The following is a 19,229-nucleotide window of genomic DNA, read 5'->3' as shown; positions in this document are numbered from 1 at the left end:
TGGAAGCAGAACCTGCATTTTAGCAGGATGCCCAGGTGACTGGTACGCACACTAGAATTTGAGAAGCATAGGTCTAAAAGAGCAGCCCCCCTCAACTTGGAGTTCTCCTTCCACTGTTCATATAAGATGTGAGTTTGGTTTTTGTCTTTGTTTGACACACAACAAAATACCATATATGGGTAGCTTATAAACAACAGAAATTTATTTCTCACAGTTCTGGGGACTGGGGAATCCAAGATCAAGGTGCCAACACATTTGGTGGCAGCTTTCTAGTTCACAGGTGGTGCCTTCTAGCTGTGTCCTCACGCAGTGGAAAGGGCAAGGGGGCTATCTGGTGCCTTTTTAAAATAAGGACACTAATCCCATTCCTGAGGTCTCCATGCTTATGACCTAATCACCTCCCAAAGGCCCCATCCCCTAATGCCATCACCTTAGAGGGTAGGATTTCAGCTTATGAATTTTGGTAGGACACAAACATTCAGGACACAACAGTTTCCTAAGGGAGCTGCTGTTTCCGAGAGTGACTACACATGGGATATCCTATCTCATAGTGATGGCCCTGGGAAGAGCCCCATGGTTCCAGACTCATTCTTGGTTTTTGTCATGTCCCACCCTACCTGGGCTGAACAAATGTGTTCACTAGAATGGAAACTCTGACCTGCACATTTTTAGGGGATTGAGGTTCACATTTCTTGTATGTGGAAGCAAGAGGATGCAAGATGCTACAGGCAGCAGCTTTCATCTTCTCTATGTCTGAGCTGGAAGAAGAATCAATGACAGGGCCATCTGAAATATTTAAAACATGGGAACTTCTTGGTACTGGCAACTCATAAATCTAGATCGATGAATTTTTTTGTTGTTTTCTTGTTTTACTTTTATTTTTGTTTTGAGACAGGGTTTTGTTCTGTTGCCCAGGCTGGAGTGCAGTGGCCACAATCACAGCTCACTGCTGTCTTGACCTCCCTGGGACCAGATGATCCTCCCACCTCAGCTTCCCAGAAGCTGAGACCACAAGTGTGAGCCACCACACCTGGCCAATTTTTGTATTTTTTGTAGACATGGGGGTCTCGCCATGTTGCCCAGGCTGGTCTCAAACTCCTGGGCTCAAGTTATGTACCTGCTTGGGCCTCCTAAAGTGCTGGGATTACAGGCATGAGCCACTTCACCCAGCCTATTTTTTGTTTAAGTGAATGGAGATAAGAAAAAGTCGGCATTTTTCAAGTAGCTACTTTCAAGGTGCTTAATTGCTCTATTAGTTTTAATCTGCTCAAATAATATGTCAGGAATGTATATGATTTGAAATATAGATTTTGACTCCTTGGCACTGTGAGTTCTGTTAAGACCTAAAGGGCATTCAAGAGAAATAAGACCCATTTCCATGCACTTGGAGCAACTATGAAGCTTTTCAAGTACAGATTTCCACAGGATCTAATCTTGTCTAAGATAGAATTCCTTATAAGGTGCTTAGATGTAAAACTGCAACATTTCACAAATCTCCAGATGAATGCTATTCAGTGCAGGAACTACACCTTCATCTTAAGCTAGAAATTTAGTCTCATGAAAGCATTTGAGCTTTAGCTTGCCACGAAATATAGCCAGTGCCTCAGATTCTAAAATAAATAGGGACTGTAGATAAATCACCACCAACATGTTTCCTCTTATGAGTCTATAAAAGCACGGCAAATGAAATCATTTCATTTTAATTAGGAGAAGGTTTAGTTGGCATTAAATTGTCAGTATTTAACTTTGAGGGCAGGATAAAGGGAAGAGATTTCCAGCTGGTACATTGTTAAAAGAACTATGTGAATAGCACTTAGAGACTAGACTGGTAGTTCCCAGCACCTGTGGTACATTAGAATCACCTGGGGGAACTTATAAGCCATTTCAGAAGCCTGGGTCTCACCCTAGAGATTCTAACTAATAATTAGAATGTGCTTGGGCTATCAATTTCCTTTTTTAAACACTACAGATAATTCTAACGTGAACCTATAGTTGAGGACCACTGAACTAGATGATGTGAACTAAATTTGGTTTGGGCAGGTGTTTCTCAAACTTTAATGTGCATTTGGATCACCTGGGGGCATTTGTGAACCACAGCATTGGATTCAGTAAGCCTGGCGTCTGCATTGAGATTCCGCATTTCTAACAAGCTTCCAAGAGATACCAGGCAGGCATTTGGGCTTGCCAGATTCCTGTGCCCTGGGCTCACAAGGATACCAGGGCTTGTACCTTATTTCTAGACAAATTGTGTATTTTGAATACCATGAAGAGCTCCACCAAAGAAAAGGTAGTTCCAGTCTGCATTATGCCAGAGGTTCTCAAGTGTGGTTCCCTTGATCAGTGGGTTGACCATCGCGTAGGAGCTTACCATAAGTGCCCATTCTCAGGCCCTATCCCAAATCTACGGAATCAGCAACTTGGGGGCAGGTCCCAGCAATCTGCATTTTAACAAGCCTCCAGGTGTCTATCATGCAGCAACCACTCCAGTAGGCGAGTATCAGAGCACCTGGTGCTAATGAGAGAAAAAATTAACTGAAGGGGATGTGTAGGTGGCCACGGAAGGGTAGGCTTGTTTTATTTTGAATTAATTTTATTGAGGTATAATTTATATATAATGATTGACTTTTAAGCTTTGATTTAAATTTTTCAAATGCTAACTAACCACCTTTAGGGTGATTACTTAAAATTTTAAATTCTCATTCCCTGGTTTTGCATGAAAATTCACACACACCCCACTGCATGTGTCGAAGTATTCGAAAGAAATTTACAGGTAACATAAAAGCAATGTAGGCACCCATAGTGAGGTTGGGCAAGAGGGTATTTCAAGCCACAGGAAATTCAGGAGCTGGTGATTTCCAGCAGGGAGCTGGCCCAGAGGAAGACTGTTGGAAGTTACAGCTCCTCCTGCTTGAAAAAGTTCTGGTCTGGAAGATCTGGGCTTCTTGGGATAACTCTTACTAGATGATTCAGTACAGAAACCAGACAGAGGTCTACTTCTTAGAATTGCGGTACATGATCAGAACATGGGCCACTACAGAAACCAGACAGAGGTCTACTTCTTAGAATTGGGGTACATCAGAACATGACTTGGGCCACCAACTGCCCAGTCTAGACCTAAAGACCAAGGCCAGAGCCAGTAGAGCAGCAGGAGGAGCCAAAAGCTAAGGGCCAGCATTCCCAAAGCCTGGGTCCCCATTCCCACAGCATTTGGTCCAGGTCTGAGGCCTGGGAATTATAAAATCCCAGCAGCAGAGGTGGAGAGTGAGAAGCTGATGGTACAGGCGGGACTTGACAACTGAAATGAACATTTTATCTTTCTAAAGTATTCATCTAGGTCACTAAATCCAGGATAAAAACCCAGGATAGAAAGCTACATCAGTGAGCCTGTGATAATGACTGACAGCAACCTACTCCTGAAACTGGTGGCTAAAAAGCAACAGGAGTTTTGCCCCCCCGTCAAAATTAGAAAGACAACCCAATATTAATTTCAAAAGCCCTTGGGAAGTCAGTAATAATCCTCATAAAGTTTTCAAATTCTAAAAGAGAAGAATTGAAAGGGGGAAAAAGAGAGCAACTGGGTTCTCTTTTTCTTGACAGTCTGAAGCTGCAGAGTAAAGTTGATGAAAGTGAAAGAAGAAATGTATTAAGTGCCATATGATTTTTAAATCACCCTTAGAGCATGCTGAATGAGTATTTGAGCAAGAAATAAGCTGCCATCTATGAATATGGGTGGCTGTGTTTGAAAGATAGAACTGAATGGGTGAGGATAATATTTATACATACCTAGACAATATTAAATCATATGATTCTTTCACCCTCAGAGCATGGTGAATGAGTATCTGTGCAAGAAATAAGTTGCCATCTATGAGTATGGGCGGCTGTGTTTGAAAGATATAATTGAATGGGTGAGGATAATATTTACACATTCCTAGACAAAATTAATTTAGTCAGTCCCAGAGAGTCAAAACAGTGTATCAGCCTGGCTGGTTATCTTAACAACACTGGCCAGTTAGGTCAAAAAAGGCCTCTAAATAGCCACAAGAAAGAAGACGACACCTGCGCTGTTCTTGGTCATCACTCAGAAGCTGCAGTCCCAAACTTTCATACCAATGGCTTTCTTTGTTAGCATTCCTTAGACACAATTTTTGCATTGCCTAAGCCTGATTCTATATATTAATAGATACCCTGTAGCAATGTCCTATTGGATCTATAAAATCTCATCACAAATAATTGCATCTATTTCCAAATATCTACTACAATAAATATACTGTTATGGACACAAAAGATCAGGAGAGAAAAGTATATACATAGAGTATACTTACATTAATGCCTATGTTCACTTGTGCTTCTGATTTTAGATATACGACACATGATGTTCTTTAGTGTCTGAAAGTCTGCAGACCAACTACATTCCTACACCCCCAGAAATCTTTCAAAAAGAAAATAAGACATTTGGTTTATTTTATGTAACATTATTTGGCATCCAAATGGAGAGCTCTAAAAGAATGGAGGGATTTTAAAATGTTGAGAAAACCAAAAGCATTATCTTATGCCAGTCAGCAACCATCAGTTTTTTGACAGCATACTTTTGGTCTCAACTCAGTCAAATTTGTAAAATTCTGTTGGTATGGGATGAGTAAACAGCTGGTGAATTAAAAGGTGTTCATAAAGTTGTTTCTTTAGTTAATGGCCTGTATTTATAACCCCCACGGTCACATTCTTCCTGACATGTACCTGTTGACAATGTTGGCAAATTAAGTCATGCCAAAGTAAATAATATTTCAACTTGATGACAATCCTACCTGCTTAGCCTGAGATCAATATAATCAATCAAGAAGCCTTTGTCTAACTCTCAACTAGCCAGCATCAACCAATTTAGTTCAGGCAAATCAAATCTATAGGTAATTCTATAAACTAAATAGGACTTTCAATATAAGAGCTACTAAAAGGAATCTAAATTGGTGGGCTTGAGTTTCATGACCTGGTTCTCTCTCTTTTAAGGTAGTCGCACCACACACAGCAGAAAAAAGCGAGGAGCGAAGACAAGTGGAAGTGGAAAAATAGGGAAAATAAATAGAATATTTATGGTAAATATGAATAAATGAATGCTTAGATTACATCATTGTTTTGATACTTCTAGAAAAATATTGAGCTGAATAATGCCTCTACAACATAATTTACTGACTTTTCTTAAGTACCACACTGGTTCTGAAAGATTTTAACGGTGTCACATCAAAAAAAAAAAAAGTTTAGGAAACAGCTGAATAGCTTTCCTCCTTGCTGAGATCCACGTAAGAATAATACTTCTTCTGAAAGTGCTACCAAAAAGAAACCTGTCTAAAGGCTTTCTCATGCTTAGCTGACCAAACAACCCCCTTTATATGTGGACTTTTTAAAGGAATCCTTTTTTCAGGCCACTAATTCGGGAAGTACTACTGTATGACTATAGCTCCCACAGATAATGATCTTAAAACATTGGCCTAAAACATTTGATCACACAGTGTTACAGGTGAAAGGGGCTGTTCGTCCCTGCCTGCCCCGTTTTTATATGGATAAGCAAAATAAGCCAACTGGTTGCACGTGGTGGCTCACGCCTGTAATCCCAACACTTTGGGAGGCCGAGGTGGGTGGATTACTTGAGGCCAGGAGTTTGAGACCAGCCTGGTCAACATGGTGAAACCCGGTCTCTACTAAAAATACAAAAATTAGCCGGGCATGGTGGCATGCACCTATAATCCCAGGTACTTGGGAGGCCAAGGCACAAGAATAACTTGAACCTGGGAGGTAGAGGTTGCAGTGAGCTGAGAACACACCACTGTATTCCAGCCTTGGGGGACAGAGTGAGACTCTGCCTAAGGGAAAAAAAAGAAAAAGAAAAAGAAGCCAACTGTGAATTGCAGCACAGGGTGGTGGTAGAATTCAGGATCTAGAGCACTAGAGACAGCCACTGCCTGGGTCCAAAACACCACTTACTGGACGTATGGCCTTGGAAAAGTCAAGTTACTCAACCTCTCTGGGCGTCTTTATTTGTAAAATGAGGATAGTCATAATACCTGTCCCACAGACTTGTTGTGAGAGTTAAATGAGATAATACATATCAAGCACTTTGAACAGTGTCTGACACAGAATATAAACTATTTTCCAGCTGCTGCTGCTACTATGATTAGTATTATTAAAGGCCAAGAAATCTTTTCCATTAAGAGCCAGATAATAAATATTTTAGGCTTTAGGGGCACACGTTGTTCTCTGTTGTTTAGTTTTCCTGGTTTTTTTTTTTCTTTAATTATTTTATTTTATTTTATAAAAGTCGCTTCAAAAATGTAAAAGCCATTCTTAGTGCATTGGACATACAGAATCAGGCTAAGGGTTGTGTTCAGCCCATGGCCTGCACCTGCCAACCCCAGATTATGATCATTAAATTACTGGCTCCAGATCATAGAGCTTGGAGGCAACAAAGTCTCATGTAATACAAGGGATTCTACCCACCTCTTCATACCATCCATTTTTAAATTTTGCCACACAGATGAGAAAACATACAAATACATGTAGGCCCATGTTAGCATACATTATGTTCCCAATGGCAATTTTTTGCTAGCACTGGAAACTGGGGCTATGTGGAAAATGGAAAAGCAATTTAAAGTCAGTGACATTTTTCTCTCCCAGGGGCCAAAAGGTGAAATACAAACTTCACATTATGCTTCTAGTGCAATTAGAGTAATTCATTTTGCATTCCCTTGGTGGAGTCATTTGATAACACTTGCAACTAGGACAAAATGAGCTCCTCGGGGCTGGGCCTAGAGTCTCTTTTTATGAAACCTGTCAAGTTCATGAAATGCAGTGGTGAGAAAGGCTCCAGCACTGAAAACTATGTGCCCCATGAAGAGCACAGCATTTCAAACACAACTGTGAAGGAGGCTGGATGATTTCTAAAACAGCAAGAGCTGAGCGCCCATGAAAATCCACCTCATGGATCATGGGGATTTGCAGTTACATTGAAGCCTAACAAAAAGCTTTAATTTAAACAGGAAAATGCATATAATAAAATGCAGTATATTAAACAGCATGAGTCCAACTACATATAAAAAGGAAATTATGTGGGTAATAAAAAGACACATTAGAGTGGTTATCAGCGCCGTGGGGAGAGGGGACGGGGAGGAACTGCTTATTGGGCATGGGGTTTCCTTTGGGGGTGATGAAAATGTTTTGGAAGTAGGTAGAAGTGGTGCTTGCTCATCATTGTGAATGTACTAAATGGCACTGAATTGTTCACTTTAAAATGGTTAATTTTATGTTATGCAAATTTCACTTGAATTAAGAAAAGACACAGAAGAGGAAATGCACTCTAGGGGATGTTTAGTTTCTTTTTCTTTTACTATCCTGTACTTTCTACATAGAATGTAGTGCAACTACTCCTCTATCATGAACAATATTCCTTTAGCATTCAGGAAACACCAGTCAACAGTATAAAAACATACTGTCCATGCAAATGTTTAAATGACCTTGTCAACATGGTCAGTGCAGTTGCAGAGAACCTGGGAGCTAAGCGGAGGCTTGAGGCTTCTTTCATCTTTGATACTCTCATCCCAGGAAACCACTTCACTGATGCAGGTGACAAAATTCCCTGAAAACAACTGCAAATATCCTCTAGCTTCAGCTGCATGTTCCTGAAGAATCATTTTGACAGGAAGCTTTTAAGTAAGTCCAGCACTAAGAAAAATGACAGCTAAAAATCCACATTTAATTCCTTATGAAAGTAGGGAGTTTCAAAAAACAAACAAACACACATAGACCTTTTCAGGATGTCAGAGGCCTAGAGATGTGCCACAGAGACAGAACAGAGCTCGCCCCATGGACAAGCCCCTAACGATCCTGAGTAGTATATGATCTCTGTCCTATTGCATCACCCATAGCAGGACATGCAACTAACAGGTTCTTCAGAGAAAAAAATTTAAACAAATTCATTGTTCCTTTTTCTCCCTGACCCAAAGTAACCAGGCCCTCAATTTCTGATTAGCTGTATCATCATACTCCTAGTTAATCAGAATTAGAATCTGGTCTCTATTTTAGCTTCTCTAACTTTACCCAGGAACAAAACCTCTGGATTCCACATTAAATGTTTCTCAGATCTTTCCTTGTTGTGTAACTGATTGAAGCCAAGAACAACTGATTTTCTTGCATTCTATCTCAGGATCTCTCAACCTTTAATGTCCACAGGAAATACCTGGAATGACTTCTCTCACCTCTCCAACCACAAAGCCTCCTATCCTAGTAGCTGACTCCTGGTGTCATGATGATGTAGTCCAGGTTAAGCTTATCTAGGGATTTCCATGTGTATACAAGTGTCCTGTCAAAGCAACTAACCTGGACTTCCTTTGCTCCTGGTATACTTTATTTTGCAAAGAGAGTGCTTCCTTAAGCCTTTTTTTTTTTTTTTTTTTTTTTTTTTTTGAGATGGAGTCTCACTCTGTTGCTAGGCTGGAGTGCAGTGGCATGATCTTGGCTCACTATGACTGCCACCTCCCGGGTTCAAGTGATTCTCCTGCCTCAGCTTCCTGAGTAGCTGGAACTACAGGCATGGGCCACCAGGCCTGGCTAATTTTTGTATTTTTAGTAGAAACAGGGTTTCAGCATGTTAGCCAGGATGGTCTTGATCTCTTGACCTCGTGATCCACCCGCCTCGGCCTCCCAAAGTGCTGGGATTACAGGTGTGAGCCACCACGGCTGGCCAGTCCTTCCTTAAGTCTTATAAGAGAAAGTGACTTCAAAGGACACAAGGTACAATTCCCTTCTTTTACAAATGAGGATTAAAAAGATTAATATAACTGAAATGATCTGTCCAAGTTCAGGTTTCATCAAAAAAATAATTATTGGATGAATAGCTGAATGAAGAAATAAAAGAACAAAGATATCTTTCATTTAAAATGCCAATAAGGGGAACACATTAAGTCAGTATTAGCATTCACTTTAGTGCAAGTGTGTTAATGCCACATGGTGCCCGATGTCTATAGCTAGGGTTCTAAATGATCACAGACACCTTTGTCATTTTGCACAATGTTTAAAAAATGAGTTGTCAACATTTTAATATCAAGAGATTTCATGTAAAAAAACCCACCTTAGTATTAAATGAACAAGAAAACAATCTAGAAACCTCAGGCCCATGTTTTGGTAGTTGAAAAACCAGCTGGAAATAAGTGAAAGTGCCTCCCTCAACAGCATATGTACACTCTGACTTGCTAAAGTCCACACCCTCCCGTATTTGTCTTTGCCTGACACTTTCTCAGCTATTCACATCATCTCCCTGGCTCCCGCAGGTATCTGAGTTCACAAAATCTGGTCTAAAGGAACTATCACTTTTGGTGATGCACAAATAAATAATTCAGAGTTCAGAGAGAGCCATCATGGATGAGACACTGAGGTAGCAGCTGCTAGGACAGATGGTCTTGTAAGAACAAATGAGAACTGAGAGGCAAGGAAAAAGGAGCCACAGAGGAAAAAGGTGGTCATAGGAGGCCCCAGGAGATGGATCTCACCAGCTCCACAGATTCTCTGATGACCACAGCCCATGTAAGGCAGAGATGGATGGTCTGTAAATTCAACCCAGCAATAGAAATAACAATAAAATCCATTATCTTTATTTGGCAAAAAGAAAACTCTTAGGTGGGATAGGGCATTTAAACTTAAGAATATGCACTCAATTATTTGCTCTGATTCACAGCTCTGCACTCCGGACAGCTTCTTAATGCCCCCCTCTCGTTGATTTGTTTCCAATGAACTCAGAAGAGCTTCAAGAAAAACAACTAACAAGAAAATGTCAACTTTCAGTCTTGGAAACATGAAAAAAAAAAAATTAAGACAGAGACCTACACACTCATCCCACACTTGAGCCTCAAAAACTGTTGAGGCAATGTGGTGAAGAAGCTTTTATTAATTAGTATACTGGGGTTTGGTTGATCAACAGGCAGTTCAGATTTACAATTTAGCTGCTTTAGTATTCAGCAGGCATCGGCTCACTTGAGCCTGGGCAGTGGACCACTAACTTAATGTAATTTCTTCAAGGCCCTCTGCAAGTAAAGCAGGATATAAATGCTAGTGATTGAACTTTTCTGCATAACAGTGGTTCTCTAACTTGAGTGTGCATCAGAAATCACCTGGAAGGCTGGTGAAATCCCAGGTTTCTGATTCAGTAGGGCGGGGCATGGCCTGGGAATCTGCATCTCTAATAAGTTCTCAGGTATTGAGAGCCACTGGCCTATACAGTACAATTAAAACTAAATTTTAAGAAATGCAATAGCACTTCTAAGAAGCCCCCAGATGAGGCTGAAGTCTCTGATCCCTTGGGGTAATGCTGTGGTTGAGTATCAGTAGAACTGGCTGCAGGGCTTGGAGGCTTTGCAGGATGTTAGCAAAGCCAGCAGGACTCAATTTAAATAGAGACTCAATTTTTTTTTTTTCCCCCAATGACACAAAGAATAAATTCCTTCTCCTGGAACCATTGCAGTAAGTCTTCCACTCAACACAATTCGAGTTTAGCAAAGCAATTTTGACATTCAGCCCAATTTGTTAAAGTAATATTTTATGACTGGTAACAAATGACCTGACTTTATCTTTTTGTATACAAAAGAATACATAATATTTTTGTAATTCAATTTCTATAGTGGTTATTCACATGCTTATGTGATGACTTGATTACAAGGCATAATTTATGAAGTTTGCCAAATATTTACAAACCTGCATAAAGTATAATGAGCAGTCTGGTCTAAACTCAATCCCAATCTTTGCATTTTGAACCTCGTAATAACAGCTTATTTTTTGTAATCAAAGGAAAATTCAACTTGGTATAAAATAATAGACTTATTTATGGAGATGTTGAATGAGGCCTGCATTTCCATCTTACATCTAGTGACTCTGTGATTTCAGTTTGCTGTGCAGTGCCAGCTGTAACTTATTAATGAAAGACATCTGAACTGCCTTCAACTTGCTAGACACCGAAATCCTTCGAAGCTAGTTGTATTCTGAGCGAGGAGAAAAAACAAAAGAAAACGTGAGAGGAAATAACATTGCTTTTCTAATGAAATTAATTTATTAGAATGCTCAGTATTCAATTATTTGTATAGCTTCTTGTAAAACAGTGAGCAAAAAGATGAGAATGATTCCAGAATTTAAAAAAAAAAAAAAGAGCTTTACAGTTTAGAAAAAAATGGGAAAACAGCTTCATTTGGCTGCATTTATTCTTTTTTTGAGACGGAGTTTCACTCTTGTCGCACAGGCTGGAGTGGAGTGGCGCAATCTCGGCTCACTGTAACCTCTGCCTCCTGGGTTCAAGCAATTCTCCTGACTCGGCCTCCAGCATAGCTGGGATTACAGGCACCCGCCACTACACCCGGCTAATTTTTTTTTTTTAATTTTTAGTAGGTTGCATTTATTCTTAAATGTTTTAAGCTTTATGACATATAAGACTCACCTATTACTGAAAGGCATACTAGGTTTGAGGTAAATATGACAGCAATTTGTTAGTAATTCTTTTTAACAGACTGTTGTTCAGGAGAGGAAATGAAAGCTAAATTTTCTAACTGTAATGACAGGAAGGATTTAGGTAAGCAGGAGATATAATGATCCAAACTGGAAAGAGGCCAGGACACCAGGGTCAAAACCTCCAGTCTCGTCATGGATTCTTAGCAGCAGCCCTATTACATCCTGAAATGTGACTCTAAAAATAACACACGGGATCCCAGATTTTTGTGTTCCCTTTAGACTATCATTGAATCACATTTTCTCAGTCTTGTTGTCAAAGGATCATCTTCCTAGCTGTTCTAACAACTAAACTGTACAAAATTGAGGTGTACAACATTAAGGATTATACATCTTTATCACCTGGGTTGGAATTCATTTAGTCAACATAAATACCTCAATAGAACAGGTACAAAATTGAGGTGTACAACATTATGGGATTTACTGATTTGAGCTATCTCCCCGGGACTGCATTTGCTCAGGGCACAGGGCGAAGTGGGTGCAGCATATAGAGCATGAGAAGACCTAGTTTTAGGTTGAACTCTGGCCCAGCTTTCTGTGTGGTCTCAGTTCCTTTACCTCTCTGGCTTCATTTTTCTCATCTGAAAAATGAGGTGAGAAGCCCTCTGTCCTGCAGACAGAGGAAGAAAATAAATGAATAAATGGATATTATGGTAAGTAAGTAGTGTTAAGAAGAAACATAAAGCAGGAAAAGGAGTGAGGAAGTGCTGAAGGCTGGTGAAATGGGACGCTCCTGCTAAGGCAATTTTCCAGCAGACACATGAGGGCTGTAGGGGAGAAAGGTCTGTGTGAAACTGGGAAAGAGGGTGATCCAGACGGAAGGAACAGGAAATGCCCAATCCAAGAGGCTAGAAGAAAATGCATAGGAGGAAAGAGAGAGATTAAGGTAGAAAGGGGAAGGGAGGTGGGGATGATATCTAGCGGGGCCTTGGAGGGTTCTGAGCAGTGGAGTGATGTGATCTGAATTACATTTCAAAACATCCCTCCATCTGCTGTTTTCAGACTAGACTAAAATGGGCATGGCTAAGGCAAAGAGACCAGTTAGACACCTCCTGGGGCACAATAGGGAAGACATGATATTGGCCTGGACCATTGTGTCATGATGATGTTAGTGAGGAGCAGCTGGATTCTGGATACCTGCTGAGGGTAGAGCAAACAGTATTTGTGAACAGACTAACATAGGATGTAAGAGGAAGGTGTTCATGTTCTCTGCAACTGAGAGCACATCTGTTGAGATGAAAATGACTGTGGCAGAAGCACGTGAGAAGAGTTGAAAGCTTTGATTTGGGACTTATCGGTAAAGGAGACAGGTATATGGAACTAAGCACAAATCTCCTAAACAGGTAAGAGTGGCAACGCAAGCTTATTTACTCTCAAAGCAGAGAGAGAAGGTGAAGAAAAGACAAGGTGAGCTACCAAGGTGTCTCTTATAATGTTACTATCTTTTACTGAAAAAAGTACAATCATATTTTCAGAGTCATATGCACTGGAGAGTATTTTGTATTTATTTAAAATCCAATCCTGAGAAACTCAGATTTCAGACAATATTTCATTGACTCTTAAAGCACCCACGCAAATAAGAAAAAAACTATCAGAGACCCTCTTTGAGAAGTAGAAAAATAAAGAAGGGAAAATGGCTTGCTGAAAGTCAGGAAAGCTTTCTCCATGTGGAACGTGGTCCTTGGTATAAAAGACACTAAGTTCAAAGTTGACCCTTTTGCCTAGATTAAATGTTGGGTTAAGTGAGTTATTCTGAATGGTCAGATCTTAAGTGTAATCAGAGCCTAGGAATTAAAAAAAGACTCGTGAATCTACTCATAAGTAAGTTCTATACTAGAAACTCACTTAACTTGTATTTCACTTGTCAGACCAAGGCTCATCAGGTGTTCATAAGACAAGCAAAATACACAGATTGCCCAGGGAGTGCTGGACTCTCCCAGCCGGCAAGCTACTTTCTAATATTTTGTACCCTTTTGCTCTCACCTTGCATGTCTATCATAAGTTACTTATGTTTGTTTTCAAATCTATTTATTGTCAGTTGTCATAAAAATTACATAAACCAATGATTGGATCTTGTGGAAAGAAAGAGGGTTGTCATTTCTCTAGGTGAATATTTTGGCAAGATTTCTTTAAAGGCAAGTTGCTAAAAATATTTCTCTCAAATTCCGTGTAGACAAGATAACTAAAAGATTAGGGAGAAAAGTCACAGAACTGTAGGATTTTACATTCCATTGCACTCTGCCCAATGAGTGTCCTTAGTCTCAGATCCACTTTAAAGAAACCAAACTGGCTATCTGAGGCATTAAAAGTATAGAGAAAAAAACAAAAAACAAAAAACAAAAAAAACCAAAAACCGAAAACATAAAACCCACTCAATAGACCCATAGTTAATGAAAAGGCTTGTCCCTAACATTAAAAGATTAGTCAACAATAGAACAACATTTATATGCTTTAAGTTACAGTGTTTAAGGTATATATGAATTAATTTTAAAAAATGATTACTTCCTCGAATTGACTCTTGTGATAAACTGACCAAAAATGCAGCTTCTCATTGCATGGGCTAAGTAAGAGGGCTGTTAGTATACTTCATGGCCCCATGATTCTAGGCTCCTAGGATATACTCAGGTTTGAGTAGAACCACTCACTGAGTCACAAACAATATTTCATGTACCCTGGGAGATCTCTACATTTCTCATGGACCCAATTTGATTTATGTATCCTGCCATTATTTTGAACTGAGGTAATTATATCTATGTGAATTTCATATGAAGCCTTTCACTTTGATGGCGTGTGTGTTCTACTAGGAATAGAAACACATAGAAAGGAATAGAAATAAAACAGTGGTGATGGAGAAAATGCTGTCAATGCTGAAAGTGGTAAATATACTTATTTTAAGTTTTGAGATAAGGAAGTGGGTAAGAGTATCCACATGCATGTATATTTGGTGAAAAAATGTACTCAATATTTTCTCCAAGTGTCAATCAACCAAAAGGACAATGCACTGTCCAGTTTGGACAATGAGATTTATATTTATTTATATATTATGCTATTAATGAAATTCAATGTAATAGTTCCCAGAAACTGAAACACTTACTTTCTTCAGTAAGAGCATGCTCAAATAGTATTGAGTTTGAATAAAAAAATCCAATACAGGCCGGGCGCGGTGGCTCAAGCCTGTAATCCCAGCACTTTGGGAGGCCGAGACGGGTGGATCACGAGGTCAGGAGATCGAGACCATCCTGGCTAGCACGGTGAAACCCCATCTCTACTAAAAAAATACAAAAAAAAAAAAACTAGTCGGGCGAGGTGGCGGGCGCCTGTAGTCCCAGCTACTCGGGAGGCTGAGGCAGGAGAATGGCGTGAACCTGGGAGGCGGAGCTTGCAGTGAGCTGAGATCCGGCCACTGCACTCCAGCCTGGGCGACAGAGCGAGACTCCGTCTCAAAAAAAAAAAAAAAAAAAAAAAAATCCAATACAGAATTATTTTTTAGCTCTTACTGGCCAGCTGCTCTTAAATTTCCATGTAAATGATATTAAGAGAAAACCTTCAAATCTTACCTTGAAGTATACATCCCCCCACTCCCAACCCTCAAACATATACCACTGGTCATGGAACAACATGGGTTTGAACTGTGTGGGTCCACTTATACATGGATTTTTTTTTTTTCAGTGAAAGTTACACCAATGTGCCTGCTTCTCCTGACTCCACTTCCACCTCCTCCACCTCTGCCAACCCTGAGACACCAAGACCAACCTCTTCCTCTTCTTCCTCCTCCGCTTACTCAACGTGAGGATGATAAGGATAAAGACTTTTATGATGATCAACTTCCACTTCATGAACAATAAACATTTTTTTCTTCCTTATGATTTTCTTATTAACATTTGCTTTTCTCTAGCTTACTTTATTATAAGAATACAATAGGCAATACATACACCATACAAAAAGTATGTGAGTTGACTGTTGATATTATCAGTAAGGCTTTCAGTTAATAGTAGGCTATTAAGTTTGGGAGGAGTCAAAAGTTACACATGGATTTTCAACTGCACAGGGGTATGGTACCCCAACCCCCACATTGTTCAAGGGTCAACTGTACATATCCACAATCTACTCAAGAGTATGTTTCAGAACACGGTTCTTAGAATGGGCCAAGACTAACAGCAACCAAATTATGGAAAGCAAAAACATTATGAGATGTACTGATTTGAGCCATCTCCCCAGGACTGTATTTGTTCAGGGCACAGGGCAAAGTGGGTGCAGCATATAGGGCATAAGAAGACCTGGTTTTAGGTTGGACTCTGGCCCAGCTTGCTGTGTGGTCTCAGAGTTCCTTTACCTCTCTGGCTTCATTTTTCTCATCTGAAAAATGAGGTGAGAAGCCCTTCCTAAGGTCCATTTCCAACCCTAAAATTCTGTGCCTCTGTCATCCTAATAGCAAACACATACCGAGGGCTTTCAACGAGAAAGGCAGTACGCAAAGTGCTTCCCATGTAATAACTCATGTAAGCCTCACAATCATCCTAAGAGCAGATATTCTGGTACTGTTCCCATTTTACAGATGAAGAAAATGAGGCGCAGAGAGGTCCAGCTGTACATCTGCTTCACACAGCTAGGAAGGGGACGAGCAAGGATTTGAACCAGGGCAATGTGGCCCCAAAGCCCCAATATTTGAGCTTATACTGCATAATCCTGTTTCTTGTAATATGAATTGGTAATTAAAGAAGGAGTTGATCTCAGCAGAGTAATAAAAGAACTTAAAGACACTGCAAAATCTGTTCTCTTGAAGTGAGGTGACATGAACGATCGCATAAAACCACCACAATAAGGACAGAACCAAACACTCTTATGTGACATGGAGCATCCATTTCTGCCTCCAAAGTTACAAACCAAGAGTTCTCAAACTTCACCATACATCTGAGTCACCTGGAGAGTCTTGTCAAAAATGAAGACTCAGGATCAGAACATCTGGGTGGGCATGAGAGTCAAATATGTAACAAGCTCCCAGGAGGGGTCAGCACTTCTAGAATGAGGACCATACTTTGTGAGTGAGGGTAATAGAGCTTTGATGGTGTAGGGGTCAACAGAACTCAATTCTGCCATAAGTCATCTCTGGATTCATGGTTAAGTTTTGTAATCTCAGTGTCCTCAAATAGTCTTCCCTGTACATTTCCTTTTAGCTCTAAAATTCAGTATTTCTAATGATATTAGAAATTCATCCTACACTGAGTTTCCAATTATAGGGTTAATGAGAGGACAAAATGCCTCCCCATTCCCCCAAACCCTTCTCTGCAGTGGAAAGTGAAGGCTTAGTCCTTTTCACACACATTACAGAAAGATAATGGGGGCGCTGTACAGAGGTAAAATCACCCTGTAAACACGTGATTAGCAGAAAAAATATTTAAGAGGCTTTCTACTTCTTTGAGAAGTCTCTTTGAGACTCACTTGCCAGGGCAATGGTATGTTGGGTATTAAAAGACTGATCTTAACCCAATATTTTAATAACTTATTGGGAGGGGGAGTTTGGATTTCTTAGCCATCCAGACCTGCACTGCCTACCCAGTATAGTGGCCATTAGCCATATGAAGCTATTGAACACCTAAAAGTGGTTAGCCTGATTTGAAAATACACATCAGATTTCTAAGACTTAGTATGAGCAAAAGAATGTAAAATATGTCACTAATAAATTTTATATTGGTCTCCTATTAAAATGACAATATTTTAGGTCTACTGGATTAAACAAAATATTTTATTAAAATTAATTTTACCTGTATCTTATTACTTTTAATACATGGCTACAAGAAAAATTTAAATTATATATGTGGCTCACATTGCATTTCTACTGAGTGGTATTGACCCAGACCTTTGTTACTCAAACTGTAGTTGTCAGATGAGTAGTATCCATGCCACCTGGGAGCTTGTTAGAAAAGGATCCTCAGACCTATTGAATCAGAATCTGCATTTTAACAAGAGCTCAGGGGACTCTGGTATACACACTCAAGTTGGAGAAGTGCTGGACTAGTTTTCCCTCCAACATATCATAGTAGGTATTTGGGTTGCTGGCCCACAGGAGTGACATGCTAAAAGGGTACTGTGCTTGCTGATTTTCTACAGAAACATGTCAGCAAAGCAATGCTACTTTTTAAATTATCATACAATTTAAGTATGTAAAAATATAGCACACATAAAATTAAACACACAACATATATACATTATGGGGGGGGGGAAGAGAAGAAGGCCATTTAACTGAAGCTACCTTAGTTACTTCTGGATTTTCAGCCACCATGTAGGTAAAACTAATGTTCACTAGATCTGTGCCACTGCAGACACAAACTATCCGACCTTCCAGATCATTTTCTGATTTTCCAACAGCTTCAAGAGCAGCCAAGATTTTGGGATCCTGTATAGAGGTACACAGATAGAAAAAAAAATAAGTTAGATCACAGAGCATGGAGGAAGAAACTTGGTAAAAAGCAACCACATTTAATGTAAAAATACACGTAAGGGCCCAGATACTTAGCGTTATTCTAAAACCTGTAGAGGTGAAATTTGTAACACTATATATTCCTTGAAATCAACTGATAAGAAAGGTATTACAAATTTTTTGGTTGGGGGAGGTACGGAGTCTCTGCTCTGTCACCCAGGCTGGAGAACAGTGGCGCATTCTCAGCTCACTGCAACATCTGCCTCCCTGGTTCAAGGGATCCTCCCACAGAAGCCTCCTGAGTAGTTGGGACTACAGGCACATGCTAACACACCCTAATTTTTGTAATTTTTGTAGAGACAGGGTTGCACTATGTTGCCCAGGCTGGTCTCCAACTCCTTGGCTCAAGGGATCTGCCTCCCTCTGCCTCCCAAAGTGCTAAGAGGTGTGAGCCACTGTGCCTGGCCTAAAATTTTTGATTTAGAAACTAGATGTGAGGGTCTTTGTTTAGAGTTTTGATTGTAGTTGTTGGAGGACCTGGAATATGGCAACAGGATAGAAAAGCCTTTTATTAGGGTCTGCTTGTTCACAAAGCCTCTCTCTCAACAGAGGAGAGTCACGGAGGTTTCATGTGAATAAATATGGCATTACCACAACCAGCAACCACATGTTATTCTCAAAACTGAGATTAAATGTTTTAAGTAGCCTGGATACAAAGAGTGAGCTTTTTATCTCTAGAAGCCATGGCCATTTCCAATATAAGTAAATCCGTGTTTAGAAAAGCAAATACCAATCACAGGTACCTTTGGTATGGCTCCCGACCGAATACTGTTGATGAGGGAGCATTCTAGCACCTGTCCTTCCTGAAGAGAGAGAATACAACACAGCAATGAGCTTAAATTATGCCATACCTATGATACAGGCAAAGTGCTTGGCAAAAATTTCTGATGATGAAGGCTGTGCTTATTACAGTCAGGTTGAAGAGGGAATTAAAACCATGTAACAATAATTATTGCAAATAATCAGAAATAATCAAGACCCCAAGTATTCCATTTCATATATACATATATATGCAATGCTAAATATAAAAATGTTTCTAAAATCTGTTACTTTTATATATAAAACATTGTTAATAATCATTAAACATATGTGTGCACATGAAATATGAGAAAAATGCTAATTTTTATATAACTATAATTCTTCTTTTCTTAAATTCAGCTCAATTGTTCATTAAATGTGGACACTGTACCATACATCAAATTAAGTCCCAGGGTTTAATGAG

At 39.8% G+C, this 19,229-nt stretch overlaps 1 protein-coding gene across 17 annotated transcripts in view; it reads right to left on the bottom strand.

Moving 5' to 3' along the window:
- Positions 1–19,229, bottom strand: part of LOC105481530 (phospholipase C beta 4) — a 408,983-nt gene that overhangs the window by 124,247 nt on the left and 265,507 nt on the right. For all 17 annotated transcript variants that reach the window (XM_011741179.3, XM_071079654.1, XM_071079655.1 and 14 more), the window contains 2 exons: positions 18,751–18,810; positions 17,780–17,923 (listed from right to left, as the gene is read on the bottom strand). In XM_011741179.3, coding sequence (XP_011739481.1) covers positions 17,780–17,923; positions 18,751–18,810 — 204 coding nt within the window. The remainder of the gene's footprint in view (positions 1–17,779; positions 17,924–18,750; positions 18,811–19,229) is intronic.

This window comes from Macaca nemestrina, chromosome 15 (genome assembly GCF_043159975.1).
Source record: "Macaca nemestrina isolate mMacNem1 chromosome 15, mMacNem.hap1, whole genome shotgun sequence".
NCBI classification, from domain to species: Eukaryota; Metazoa; Chordata; class Mammalia; order Primates; family Cercopithecidae; genus Macaca; species Macaca nemestrina.
Note: the sequence above shows the minus strand (reverse complement) of the source record. Positions and strands in the feature narration are given on the sequence as shown.